This window comes from Echinops telfairi, unplaced genomic scaffold (genome assembly GCF_000313985.2).
Source record: "Echinops telfairi isolate 266 unplaced genomic scaffold, ASM31398v2 ScPeMD7_9;HRSCAF=40, whole genome shotgun sequence".
NCBI classification, from domain to species: domain Eukaryota; kingdom Metazoa; phylum Chordata; class Mammalia; order Afrosoricida; family Tenrecidae; genus Echinops; species Echinops telfairi.
The window spans coordinates 33399003-33413659 of record NW_022103906.1 but is presented as its reverse complement, the minus strand read 5'-3'; the positions used below and the strand labels follow the sequence as shown (position 1 = coordinate 33413659).

Sequence of the window (14657 nt, the reverse complement as noted above, 5' to 3'; positions counted from 1 at the left end):
TTTTTTTTGCCCAAATTTCACTCTTTAGTCTATTTTTGTCTATGAGTTTGAGGTGTGTCTCTTGAAGGCATCAGGTTGATGGATCTTGTTTCCTAAACCAGTCTGTATTATTTTGGACACTTTTTTCAATGTATGACTTCTGGATGGTGTTACACCCTGTGGGGGACTTATGCTTGAGTGCTGCAGTTGTTGTTGTTGTTGTTGTTGTTTTCACCATAAAAATATGTGTAACATTCTTTTTAATGCTGGTTTCCTTTTTACAAATTTTCTAAATATTCCCTTGTTTGAGAATACTTTTACTTATCCTTCATATTTGATGGATAGATTCCTGGGTATAGGATTCTTGGCTACCAATTTTTGTCTTTCAAATTTCAGAATATGTTTCTCCATTTTCTTATTTCTCGTCTGGCTTTTGTGGAGAGAGCTGAGCTTATTCTTATCTGTTTAAAGTTGACTGATTTTTCCCCTCTCTAGCTGGTCTCAGGATTCTTTCCCTTTCCTTGAAGTTGAATAATTTGACTATGATACGTCTTTATGTGTGTGTGTTTGATTTAATCTATTTGGTGTTCTCTGTGCTTTCTGAGAGGTTATTGTCACTTCCTTTGTGATATTGGGGAAATTTTCTTCCACGAATTCCTTTAGTATTTTGTCTGTAGACTTGTTTGTTTTTTCCTGTTTTAGTATGAGATGTATATGATGTCCCACATCATTCTCATGCTTTCTTCAGATTCTTTTGCTTTTTTATTTGATTGTTTCTCTCATTTGGTGAACTCTGCTTAGTTGTCATCAAGTACACTCATTTTCCCTTTCTTCTGTTCTATTACTCAGTTATTATACTGTGTCTTTTATTTCTGTTATCTCATGATTTAACTTCTGGATTTCTTTTGATTGTGAGATTATGAATATCTTAATTTCTTCCTTTCTCTTCAAGATTGAACCCCAGATCTCTTATATGGTCCTAACCATCATTCTCCTGTATTCTCCTTCTGGCATTTCAAGGGCTTCTTTTTCTGTGTATTCCATTGGGTTTGGGTAACCTTCAGCTGTTGATATTTGTTTCTCTTGATTTTTTTTGTGGTAATTGCAATCGACTGTTGTTTGTGTGGCATAGTTGTCTAGCTGTAGATGGCTTGCAGGGTTTTGGGTTGTGTAGAGGGTGTGGGTTTGGAACTTTGGGTTAGAGGAGGAGGATTAAATAGGAGCTGGAAATTGTATTGTGTAGAGATGAGGAAGGAGTGATAGAGTTGGGGTGGTTGGCATGAATAGGAGATAGAGGATTGAGAGTAGGATTTAAGTGATGATATTAATCATAGGAAGTCTTCTGGTTAATGATAGTGATTTTAGATAAATTGGAAGAGGGGATTTTAAGAGGTGTGCTCATATTTGTTATATTGTTAATAAGTGTGTCTCACTGAGGAGGGGGGAGCAGGGTCTTGAGGTAGTGGTGGTTGGTGTAGGTGAAGGGTACGTGAAGTAATCTACCAAAGTCACTTATCAACCCAGTATACAATATATGGAGAGTGCAGCTCATCTGTGTTATTATGTTTATAGCAGAGAGTCCTTCTTTAGGGGCACACCACTTTTCTGTTCTAAAGGTGGGAATGTCCCTTGGTCTGTTGTGGAACAGTATTGGGATTATGCACTATGCATGGCTATCCGCCGACCACTCTGGAGTCCCAGAGTGGACATAGGCAATAAGAGTAGAGGCCCAAAGAGAAGGGAGACTTCTAATCAGGTGTGTATCATGTTAAGAAAAGTAAGTCTCAACATCGTGAGCTACCGAGATATGCTGTAACACCAAGTTATGCTTTCTCTGGTGGCAAAGGACTTTGTGTTGTGTGTGTGTGTGCTTCACAAAAGAAAGTGGGGGGAGGGGAAGCAAACAAAAACCCTTTGAAGCACCTGGAGAGTTCAAGCTTTGCTCTTGGATCACCAGGGCAGGATGCCTGGTCAAGTTATCTGGGTGTTTCTATCTGGCAGTGGCAATTAGAGCTGAATTCTCACAAGGTGGGTGAGAGGTATCTGGTAAACCCATGAAACTATGGAGTTTACCCCACCTACCATGAGCTCCGGCCTCCTAGCAGGGCTCCCAGGGGTTAGAGAGGGACAGGGACTGTGGCTTTAGGTGAAATGGGGTTTCTAATTGGGTGAGAATCTGTGGGGGCAGATTCCCTTGCGCAGGTGGGTCAGTCGCTGAGCTAGGGGAGAGGGGACTGCAAATGCCCACCACCGTGCCAAACTCAGCTGAGTTGTCCCTGGTGAAAAAGTGGGGAGGGAAAACCAAAATATTCCTAGAGTCCCAAGAATTCAGGTCTCATGTCTGAATTCCCAGATTGACTCCCCTACCTGATGGTTTCTTGCTTGGGCAGGGAGAGTTCTAGGCAAGGGATTCTACTTGGGAACCATCTTCCATGTACAAGGAAGATTTTATTTTAAGGAAGGGGAGGGAGGAAAAAAGAGCTCGGAGTCTAAACTCCACCTTGGGAGGATTAAAGAATAGGCAGGGCAGAGATTAGTTGAACAGTTGAAAGCAGTGCTCAGGAGTGAGTGACTTCACCCATTTTGGTGCTTGGACTCACTGGGATAGATTTAGGCATATTAGACAGACACCAGAATGGAGTACAGGGGATCAAGTGGGGCTAAGAGACTAGAGGTCTTTCATTTTGGGAGGTAGGGTGGAATTAAAATGTAGCTAGGTGTCCTGAAGGAATAGCATTCAAGTAACCCAGGTTGGAGAGGCAGGACTCAGCTACTTAGACATGGGCAGTCTCTGAGAGGGGATGGACAGGAGAAGGGGCTGTACGAGGCACCTTCCCTGTGGGGAAAGGTTGGCTCTCTCAATGACTGAGGAGAGAAATGTTGGGGAATGAGCCTTCTAAGAGGGCACAGGCTATTGCTCTGATGGCCTAGTGTGGTCTAATTGGGGTGGTGGCTGGGGGAGGGGTCATGAGGTAGATTGGGCCCTCAGGTCAACCAGTGTTTGATTCGGCCATGGGTTACTGGCTCTTGAGTCAGCTGAGGGGCGTTCTCCAGGCAAGGGGCACTTACCAACTGAGGGATGAGGAGAATGTGTGGATAGTCTTGGGGTCAGGTGTATGGAGTGCATGCCACCTTGGAAGTTAAGAGACCATGCAAGTCTGCTGTGATAGCTGCTTGGTTGGGATGGAGGAAGGGCTAGGTGTCTCTTGGGTGAGTTTACTCTCTTCTCTTCCTCTCTGCCACTCCCACTGTCTCTGGACTTGGGGGCTAAGGTTACTTATCTGTTGATTTTTCTCTCTGAAGTAGCTTGCACCCCATTTTCTTTCTTGATGTTTCTCCTGACTGTTGGAGAGTGAGTCATTCTCCAGGTAAGCAGTTGGCCGTCTTCAGGGGACATTGAAATGTTGCTTTTTGAAAACATGCTCTTTTCATAGTTACTTCTAAGCACTTAAAGTCATAATACCTCCATCCTAAAAGTAGTTCAAACTTAAAATGTACATGCCAAGTAATAAGATGATAAAAATAACAATCAGTTATACTGTGCATAGTATGTGCTACTCCATTTCAAGTCCTTTTGGTGCTTTAGGTATATTGACTCACTTGATTCTTACAGCATCTCACGAGGCAGATTCCATCAGTATTTCCATTTTTATAGATGAGAAACGGAGTTACAATAAAGATAATTGCTCATGGTCTAACAGCTAGTGAAAGGTAGTCCTGAGTTAGGAACTCAGGCAATTTTGATTTTAAATTTGTGGTAGTAAGCATTTAAGTTTGGATGATATTTTATAATTTTTCTACATGCTTTCATATATAATTTCCTGATTCTTACAAAACTCTTGTTACTTTTAAGTCATATGTTGCCTTAATATTTTCAAAATCTCACAATACTATACATTATAGCACTTTTGCCTTTCCACAGTAATATCTCACATTTTATGTCAATTCTCAAAAAAGGCATAGGAATAAGGCAACTATTATTTCTATTTAATGCATTTTTTTGTTTTAAACTCTGGAACATAGATAGCCTAAGTGACACTACATTGAATATACAAGTAACTAGTGACCAAATTTTAGCAGATGTCACTATTAGCAGCAATGATTTATTGGCACTTACTGTCAGCCAGACAGTTGATTAGGAAATTGACTTGTTTAATGATATACAATCCTTACACAAACCTGTAATATGAATTGGTTTTATCATTCCTATTTTGCATATGAGAAAACTTTGTTTCATGGAGTTTAAGCAATTTGCCCAAGGTCTCATTAAACCACAATATTAGTACTAACAAGCATATTTATAAAACTTCAAGAGCTTCGTCTTTCAGAGTTTCAGAGTTCCATATATTTGATACAAACTTTATTATTGTATATTTCAGTTTTCCTTCCTTAATAGCATCTTTAACATTCAATGTGCATCTACCTCCTAACCCCACAATGGGTAGTTGATGTCTTAAACCTTATACTTTCAGACAAGTTGCACCGATGAGTACAAAGGAATTCAGAAGTGTAGAGAGGAAAGGGGCATAGAAAATGGCATTGGCTAAGAACATAGGAACCTCTGAAAAAACACATGGTCAGGGTTTGCTCATCTACCTTGTTATGAACTTAAGAAGAAAAAAGCCAAAGCCAAATACATTTGGAAGGAACATGATGTTATTAGTTATTTACAAAATGGAATTATTTTATTGATATTGCTTTCTCCAAATTACTTGCTAAGACCAATCTCATTAAGCTATAGAATTTTGATTGTAGAAGAAGTTATACCATTTTTGGAGTATGGAGCATGCTTTCACTTACTAGCTGAACTTTCTAAGCCTCAGTTGTCTCACCTGAAAAATGAAGAGCAGAGTAGCTACATCATACAGTTTTTGTTAGGATGCAATTGTGGAAATGGTATGAGGGCCATGTCTGAAGTCCTCCAGCTACCAAGAAGAAGAAGAATCCAATTCTAGAGCTGCCCAAGGATGAGTCCTATGAGGAAGAGGTCAGACATGTCTCCATCATTCAATATTTTTGTATTATTCTGACACCAACTGTCCCTCCCGTGGCACTCTACTTCTCTATTGGGTTCCATAATCCATTGCATTAGTCACACAGAACTCACAGACAGTACTCACTATTGTGGAAGTTTATTAGGAAACTAAAGAGCCCTGGGGTGGTGGTATAGTGCCTGGTGATGCAGTTGTTTACTTTTGACAGTTAACTTAAAGATCAGTGCTTTGAACCCACTAATCACTCCTTGGGAGAAATAGGAGGCTGTTTGCTTTCCCCTGCCAATTTAAAATCTTGGAAACCCAAATGGGCAGTTTTACTCTGTTCTATAGGACCACGGAACCAATTTAAACTCACTGACAGTGATTCAGTAAGGAAGTTACCAGGATACAACTCGGGCTTAGAAACATTAAATATTTGTTGACAGCACCCTTTCTCAGCCAAGCCAGCAGATATGTTTCTCTCGCTGGTCCTCACCCTCCCGGCTTCACAGGCTTTGACCTCTTCTCTGCTTCAGTAGTATAACCCCACCCCCACCTCAAAAAACACACCAAACAAACAAAACCTAGCTCCTTTAGTGTAGATAAATACCCGCAAAGCACCTGTAATAGCTTTTTGGTGTCAACATAGTACCTGTAAGAAGATATGGGTGGGGTTTAGCCTGTCAATCACAGCTTGATGACCTCCTTTGGAGGTGGGACTGAGATAAATGGTCCGACCTCCCTCCCTCACCTCATTCATGTGGTTGGACCAACATGCTGCCTGATCTAGCTGCCCTACCTCTTCATGTGTGCTGTGCTCCCTGTGGGCTGTGCAGTGCTCTGCCTCACCTGGCGGAGGCAACCATGGACAGCAGTGGACCTCATCACTGTACCATGCTGTTCCACCTTGCCAGTCTGCTGCTGCTCATCCTGAAACCCCTCCTGACAACACACCTCCAGCCAGCCACCTTGCATTGCTACACAGTAAGGCTCACCATGTCCTGCTTCACCACGCTGCACTACTGGCCTCTCCTACCCCTGGACATCTCATCTTCCTACTGTCTGCTTCCTTGGCTTTGGCTTTGGGCTATGGGCTGCATGAGTTAGCAGCATATTAACGAGCCAACAAAAGTGGCTTGGACTGACCACTCTGTGCTGCTGTGTGGACTAATTTGCTGTTATATTCCTTTTCACTATATAAACGTATCCATAGGGTCTTCTTGGCTGCAATCAGGAAGCTATTCCCCAGACCTTTCCTTCCGTGTGTCTGCTGTGTGGGTGCCAACTTTCAGGTTAGCAATCGATTGCAAACCACTCGCACCACTGAGGGTCATGAGTGGGTATTGAAATGGTGGTGTAAGGATACTCAAGAATGGTGAGACCATGAATTTAGGGGGTGGGGATAATAAAGTATCTGAAAAGAAAGACCACAAAAGGTAAATGAGATAGTTTAAAAGATAATATCTTTTAAAAAGCTTAAATATCTTTCAAAAAAAGTTTATCTTTCAAAATTTGTCAGTGCTAATTCTGACTTCAGAAAATGATAGAAGCATGATTTTCTTTCCCTACATTCTCTTGTATCTTTTTATTTCTCTGTTCTTTGACCTCAGAACTTAGGTTAGTTATATGATGGTGGCAACAAGCTTTGATAAAATAATTTGGGGACAAAACTAATATCGCATTAGAATTCAAAGTGCAAAGTCTTCTTAAATCCTTAGGAAATAAATTCATATAATTGATTACAAAAAACCTTTGGGAATACATGCTCATAAATTGAGAGCTGCTATTATGGACAACAAAAATGTAAGTACTTAGAGATGACTACTTGAGATGACAAAATGTAAGTACTATAGAGATGATGACTTTTTCTTTTCTCATATAGTTATCTTAGAACTGGGAGACATTGTAAAATGTTCATTTTAGATCACAGCTACATGTAAAATAATCCAAATACACATATGAAGACTAAGAGTAAATAAAGCATGATACATTATTCGGAGAGCCCAAATATTTCAATTTAAATTGTTCTTCGCTTTTCTATGTTGATAACATCATAGAATTTAGAGCTTATAAGAACCCAGTAAAAAGCCTCACACACACCTGACCTAAAAACCTGCTACATGGCCACAGTGGTCAAAACAGCCTGGTATTGTTACCATCAGCGATATATAGACCAATGGATAAGAACAGAAAACACAGACATAAATGCATCAGCCTACAGGCAACTAATCTTCGACATAGGACCTAGAAATATCCAATGGGACAAAGACAGCCTGTGGGAAACTAACAAATGTCATTCCCACAGATTCTCCCCTAACAGCTACGCTGACTTAAAGTGAGAACATGGTTGATTCTGTCTCCCTGTAGAGGCAGTCATTCCCTGATTATCTCATTGTCTTCCCCCACTGCAGGTATTAAGTTTCCTCACCTGTGAGCTCAGGGACTTTACTGTGATTACTACCCACCTTGTGATATACGTAACTCCTGAAATATACATGACTAATGGCTACCTATAAAAGCACCCAAACAATGAAGACACTCTCTCCTCTGGGTTCCCCTACTACCCTCTCCCCCCTTGGCTCCCTCTCTCTCCTGCCCTCTCCTCCTCTGCACCTTCACGTGGACCATCAAGAGAGGCAGAGGTGAGCATGCTACCATGAAACGTGTCTGACTCCTTTATTTTACTCTCTCCTATCTCTCTTATTCTCTATGACTTTACTATAATCTTTATATAGTATCACGTACAGTTGTGCCTACTGGACCTGTGATGATTTGTTAGGGGCTCGTTCCCCTCACAACAAATGGTGTTGGACAAACTGAATTTTCATATGCAGAAGAGTGAAACACGACCCATATACCTTCCCATGCAAAAACGAACTCAAGATGGATTAAAATCTTAAATGTAAACCCTGGAGCTATCAGGATCATCGATGAGGAAACTGGAACAAATTTAAGGGCCTTATTTCAGGGCATACAGCTACTGAGTATAATAAAGGAAGCAGACACAGCAGAAGACAAAATAGGTGACTGGAACATGGTGAAATTATATTACTTTTGTCATCAAAAGATTTCCTCAAAAGACTAAAACTAGAGCCCACAGATTGGGGGAAAAATATCAGTAACACATTGGACAAGACTCTAATTACAAAAATCTATAACTGTTCAAAAAGGAAATAAAAAAATGACCCAATTAAGAAGTAGGAGAAAGACATGAACAGATAGTTCACCAAAATGAAGTGAAAATGGCTAACAACACATGAAAAAATGCTCACGATCACTAGCCATATGGTGCAAATTAAAACAATGAGATAGCATCTTATGCCCCAGTGCTAGCCCAATTAAAAAAAAAACCCAGAAAACACCAAACGAGAGAAAGGAAATAATATACACTGTTAACGGACTTGTAAATACATACAACCACTATGGAAAATATGGTGAAACTTAAAGCAACTGAGAATTGAAATCCCATAAGATCCAGCAACACTACTATTAGGCACATACTCTGAGGAAATAAGTGAGACAACACCATGCTTATAGCAGCACAGCACAATAGCAAGAAACCAAATGCTCCAAAGTGGGAGAATGGATAAAGAAACTATGGTACATACACACAGTGGAATACTATGCATCCCTGAAAAAACAGTGATGAATGCATGAAACACCACGTGACATGGAAGGGCCTGGAAACCATTACGCTGAGTGAAGTTAGTCAATCACAAAAGGACAAATGTATGAGTCCACTACTATAAGGAGAAACACCATTTAAGCAAATCTTAGAGACCAGTTCCCAAACAAAAGCGTAGAATGTCTGCCTATCAGCCATGAACCATACAATACTCCCTTTATGTGCATTTCATAAGAACCACCTTGAAAGAGAAGACCTCACATTGGCTGGGGTCATTCCTGAAAGAAGGGGAAAAGGGAGAAGACCACCAACATGATGCTATATACCGTCATGACGTGGCTGCAACAAATCAATAGGCCATTCACAGGCAGGAGACGAGAAACGTACTGGAAAATCAAGTTAAGACCAGGGAGAGGAGCATCTACATTTAGGAGGAGGCACTGATATTTCTGATGGTGTTTAGGTGGATAAATGGGAAGAGCAACCTTGCATAGGGAAGCGATGCCAAACAATAATTGTAAGGAACCTAAGGGGAGAATATACCAAGTTCTATGTTCCTGGGTAGACAAGGAATGCAGGAGAGGGGATGAAGCACTAGAACTGATTATGATGATAGATACATAATCATAATATATATAAATATATATTTAACCATGGAATTGTATGATATGTGAATATTATATCAATAATTAAACTATTAAAAAAAATCAAACAAAACCAAAGTTGATCAATGGTTACTGTGGGTGAAAGAGGAAGAGGTTTTGCTTAGGGGATATTGAGTTTATGTTGATGATGGAATGATTTGGAAAAGGGGATCAATAATGGTTGTGCAAAATGAAGAATTTAATCAGTGGAACTGAATTATACATGTAGAAGTCATTGAAATGGAGAATGTTTTGTTGTGTATTTTTTGCCACAGTTTTAAAAATTGCACGAATAATAATGAATACAAGGAAGAAAAAAATGTCTTAAAATCAATATGGTAATGATTGTACAACTCTTCTTGATATGATTGAACTATTGAATTATACAATATGTGGATAAAGTGCCAATAACATTGTTAAAATTTAGAACTTATGGTAAAGTATATAATAATAGTTAATAGTAAATATTTTATTGGATTATGTAATACTGAAATATGAATTTTGGATCATAATAGAGAGTGGTAAAAAGTCCTTGAATGTGAAGGCATAAGTAACTGCGTGTGAATCTTGATCTTACCAATTTAAAGTTATCTGCCTTTGGTGAGGTATTTAGCATCTCTGAAATTTAGTTCAATTTTTACAAATTATTGTTGACAATACCAACATATTGTTGGCAATACTAATTTGTAGTGATGATGAAGTGATCAATTATGTAAGATACCTGATTTATAGTCATTGTGCAGTTAATGTAATTTTACTCCTTGTCTTATGTATTTTAAATACATCTTGAGAGTGGCACATCTTATGAAAATAATCTTTACAATTATTGATTTTAGTGAGATGGATGTAACTATGTAAACTTTGATTAATATACAGTTTTCACATTTTTGAGGTAGCTCAGAACTAAGTACAGTATAGTGTAGTTTAACAAAAGCTTGTTGTTATTATGAAGAATGAACAGGCAGCTGATTCTAATTTTACTAAGCACTGAACACTATCATTACATCTCATGATTTAATGAACTCACTACCAAAGTAACTAATTATTGCAAAGTTTTGTGTAAATATTACAAAAAAATTTATTGCCAAAGAGGAATGCAAAACTTTAAAAAAGCTTGATCTTGAATTTTATGATAGGGATAGGGATAGACAGAGAAAGTAGAAAAGTTTAAACAGTGGTTGATGTAACTTCAGGAATTTGCATAAATGACTGAAGGCATAGTTTTCCCCATTCTATAATTTCAGTTTTATTTTACTTAGAAGAGACATTGTACACATGGATAGCCATTTTTTTGTTTATCGTAAGAATTAGCATACAGTCTCACATGGCATAGCCAGTTACAAATTTGGCTGTTATCTCAAGGACAGCAGTTTGAATCCACTAGCTGCTCTATGGGGGAAAGATGAGGCAGTCTGCTCCCTAGGGAACAATTCTACTCCATCCTATAGACTTGTTATGTAGTCAGAATCAACTCTATGTCATTGTGTTTTTTGGTAGGTATCATTTTCAATGCACATATAAAATGAAATAAATCTTTTCTTAATATTGTATATATAATAAGTATATATATTCCAGTGAATGAGATCATATGATCTCCTAAAGAGTGATTTTGGACTCTAAGTACTTGATCCAAACATTTATTTTTACTTATTAAGTTCAGCAAGGGACTCTTATGGTACAGTGGTTAAGCACTCAGCTGCTAACCAAAAGATTGGTGGTTTGAATTCACCTGATGGCTCAGTGGGAGAAATTGCTGAAGATCTACTTACATAAAGATTACAGCCTAGAAAACCTTTTGGACCAGTTCTATTCTGTCACATGAGATATTTATGTGAAAACTCTAGGGTACCCAACAATTATAACATTAAATTTAGCATTTTGGAATTAATTTATATAAGTACAGGGACATATAGACCTATGTTTAAGGAAGAAGCTTGTCAACATCATTATACCAATTAATCTTTAGGCAATCCAGTGGTGTGAAGATGTTCAGCAATTGCAGTCTGAATGACTTTGAAAACTTCATTTCAAATATGCATGCCACATGTCTTCAGAATAAGCCACTGATGCAGAGAAAGCCTCCAATCTGTGGAAATGGAAAAGTGGAGGGTAATGAAGTCTGTGACTGTGGAACAGTAAGTCCTACAGCTTAGAAAATTGACTAATAGCTTTATTGTTTGAGTTTGTTTAAAATAACAAATGCTAGGTCTGTCATATATGACTGAGTACCATGCAGAACAGTGAAGCTAATTGCTATCAAGTTCAAGTACGATATGTACAAGAATATACTGTCTAGATTTGATGGGTTGAAGGAACCCATCACATTTAAAATATACTGCCAAGAAACTATTGGTGGGAAAAGAAAGGCTTAGGATGAGCTTTTATGTTTCAGACTAAATACACAAGATTTTCCAAAATATTTGCGGAAAATTTTTTTATCGATAAAATGTTTTATTGAAGGTAAATAAGTCAGTGGTTCATCAAATATCCCTCTGGTGATTACTCTGTAGTGGAATCAGTAGTATTGTGAGAGAATCTGTGTTAGTATTTGAAATAGTTAAGGTTTATTGTGCCAACCTGGCTGATAAACACATGTGGGATTAATTGAAAGGTGCAGAGATAAATGGCTTGGTGAATCTCGCATTTATAGTTCTTGGGTCTCTTGCTTTCTGATGGTCGGACCAGGGTGCAGCTGCCTTAGCCAGTTCCCTGATTCAGCTTACAAGGCTCACTTCCTGCAAGACAACCCTGAGAAGAAGCCACATGGACCTACCCCGATGCAGCCCTGGGTGCTGGAGCACCCGGGTGGAGACCCCTGCCAGCGCTGAAATGCTTACACGTTTACTGACTCGGCTTTCCTCCTGCAGTCGGTGTCATTGCGTGGGTTTTGTGAAACTCAAGAGGACTTTGTAGATTGGTGTAGGACATATGGGCTAATGTTGGACTTACGTGCTTGGACAGCACTGGGTTGGGATGTTATCTTAATGTACACTTATCCTGTATCTAAAACTCTCTCTTATACAGTATTGTAATCTGTTCATTGAGTTATTTGGATTATTCACTTGGTAAGGAAGGCTTGGAGCACAACTGGCATTAAAGTGGTGTCTGGCCTCCTCTGCCTTCACAAGGGTAAAGATAATCTAATTCCACATCTGCTCAGGCCTCCTTCTTCCAATCTTCTTTCCCTTATTCTGCCAATCCCATGGCACTCTTATTTCTCTGTTGGGTTTGTAACCCATTTCAATGGCCACACTGAACTCATAGATAATACTCATGATTATGGAGGAAAAGTTGAAGTTGTCAAGGGTTTTGTCTTGCTTGGATCCACAGTCAATGATTATGGGAGCATTGCGGTGCAAGACCTCTTTAGAGTATTGGAAAGCAAGGGTGTTAGTTTGAGGTCTAAGTTGCTCCTGTCCCAAGCCATGATATTTTTCAATGGCCTCGTATGCATGTGAAAGTTGGACATTGGATAAAGAAGAATGGATGCATTTGAATTGTGGTGCTAGAGAAGACTGTTTACACTCCCACGGACTGCTAAAAGGACAAACATCTGTCTTGGAAGAAGCACAGCCATAGTGTTCTTTAGAGGCAAGGATGGTAAGACTTACTTTGGACATCTTATCAGGAGAGACCAGTTCCTGGAGAAGAACATCATGCATGGTAAAGTAGAGGGGCAGTGAAAAAGGGGAAGGCTCTCAAGGTAATGCATTGACACTAGCTGCAACAACAGGCTCAGGCATGGGAACAATCAGAAGGATGGTCCAGGACCGGGCAGTGTTCCATTTTGTTGTGCATGGGGTGGCTATGGGTCAGAACCAACTGGATAGCACCTAACAACAGCAACAGAGAAGTTAACATGTTATAATCCAGGATAAAAAATGTTAACGCTGCAGTTCTTTTGCCCACGGGGCCTCTTCTTGGCATGCCAGCAGGTACTATCTCTGATCCTCAGCTTCTTAGCCATTCTGCACCTTGGCCTCTGACCTGCTGGGCCAAGTGTTACAAATCTCCTTTAGCACTGCTAACAGCCCCAAAGTCAACCCATGCTCTGCTAAAGCATTCATTTTCACTCTGCCTATGCTGCTGCCCCTCCTCTCAGGGATCCCAGCATCCAAAGCATGTGCTTCACGCATGGCTCTTCTTTCTTGATAGTCATGAGATTTCCCCATTCCTGCTACTGAGCTGGCTCACTTTGTACCCAGTGGAATTACAAAATCAACCCCAACACTAAACAATCCCCATACTAGAGATTCATGCATCATATTACCACGTTCCCCTCATTCATCCATACCAAGTAATTTCTCTCTGCCACACCAGGAAAAATAATAAGGTGAAAAATCTTGGGAAGGGTGCTTATTGATAATTTAGAATTTGAAGGATTGAAGAAGGTACCATACTTTTAAGATAGAAACTATAGAATTAATGAAAACATAGGTTTCATGTGTTTGTAGTTATATCAAACTATTTTAATTATTATGCTTTTGTATAGCAGTTTCTCATTTAGTAGAATAAGTCCACACAATGTACACTTTTAAATGCACCCACTTTTTTACAAGAATGTTCACTACAACTTAATTCATAATAGGCAAAAATTGGAAATGACACAAAATAATCTTTGACAGGTACATAGGTAAACAAAATAAGGCATATCCACATCACAGAACACTACTTTATTACACAGCAATAAATGATTGATGAGGGGCCTTGGGTGGTGTAGTGGTTATGCCTTGGGCTGCAATCCACACTGTTGGCAGTTTGAAACTACCAGAAGCTCTGAGGGAGAAAGACTGGGTTTTCTTTTTCCTTTTAAAAAAATTAAATACCTTTATTGGGGGTTCTTATATCTCTTATCACAATCTATATATTCAGCATTGTGTCAGGCACATTTGTACATATGTTACCAGCATCATTTTCAAAAAATGTTCTTTCTGCTTGAGCCCTTGGTATCTGTTGCTCATGTTTTCTCCCTCCTTCCTCTCCATCCCTCCTTCCCTCATGAACCCTTGATAAGTTATAGATTATTATTTTTGTATCTTACATCGTCCGTTGTCACCCTTCACCCACTTTTCTGTTGTCCTCCTGGGAGAGGGTTATATGTTGATCCTTGTGTCCCCCAACCTTCCCCTTATCCTCCTGGTATTTCTATTCTCATTGTTGGCCCTGCGGGGCTTATTTATTCTGGATTCCCTGTGTTGTGGGCTTTTATCTGTAGCAGTGTACATTTTCTGGTCTAATTCAATTTCTAAGGTAGAATTGAGTTCATTATAGTCGGGGAAGGAAGCATTAAAGAACTAGAGGAAAGGTGTGTGTTTCATTGGTGCACCCTGACTGACTCAGCTCTTCCTTGTGACCCTTCTGTAAGGGGATGTCCAATTGTCTAGAGATGGGCTTTGGGTCTCCACTCCTCGTTTCCCCACCCCCATTCACATT

The 14657-nt window shown here is 39.5% G+C and overlaps 1 protein-coding gene across 1 annotated transcript in view; it reads left to right on the top strand.

Moving 5' to 3' along the window:
* Positions 1-14657, top strand: part of ADAM32 (ADAM metallopeptidase domain 32) — a 137393-nt gene that overhangs the window by 71703 nt on the left and 51033 nt on the right. The window contains exon 10 of the mRNA XM_004707658.2: positions 11191-11359. Coding sequence (XP_004707715.2) covers positions 11191-11359 — 169 coding nt within the window. The remainder of the gene's footprint in view (positions 1-11190; positions 11360-14657) is intronic.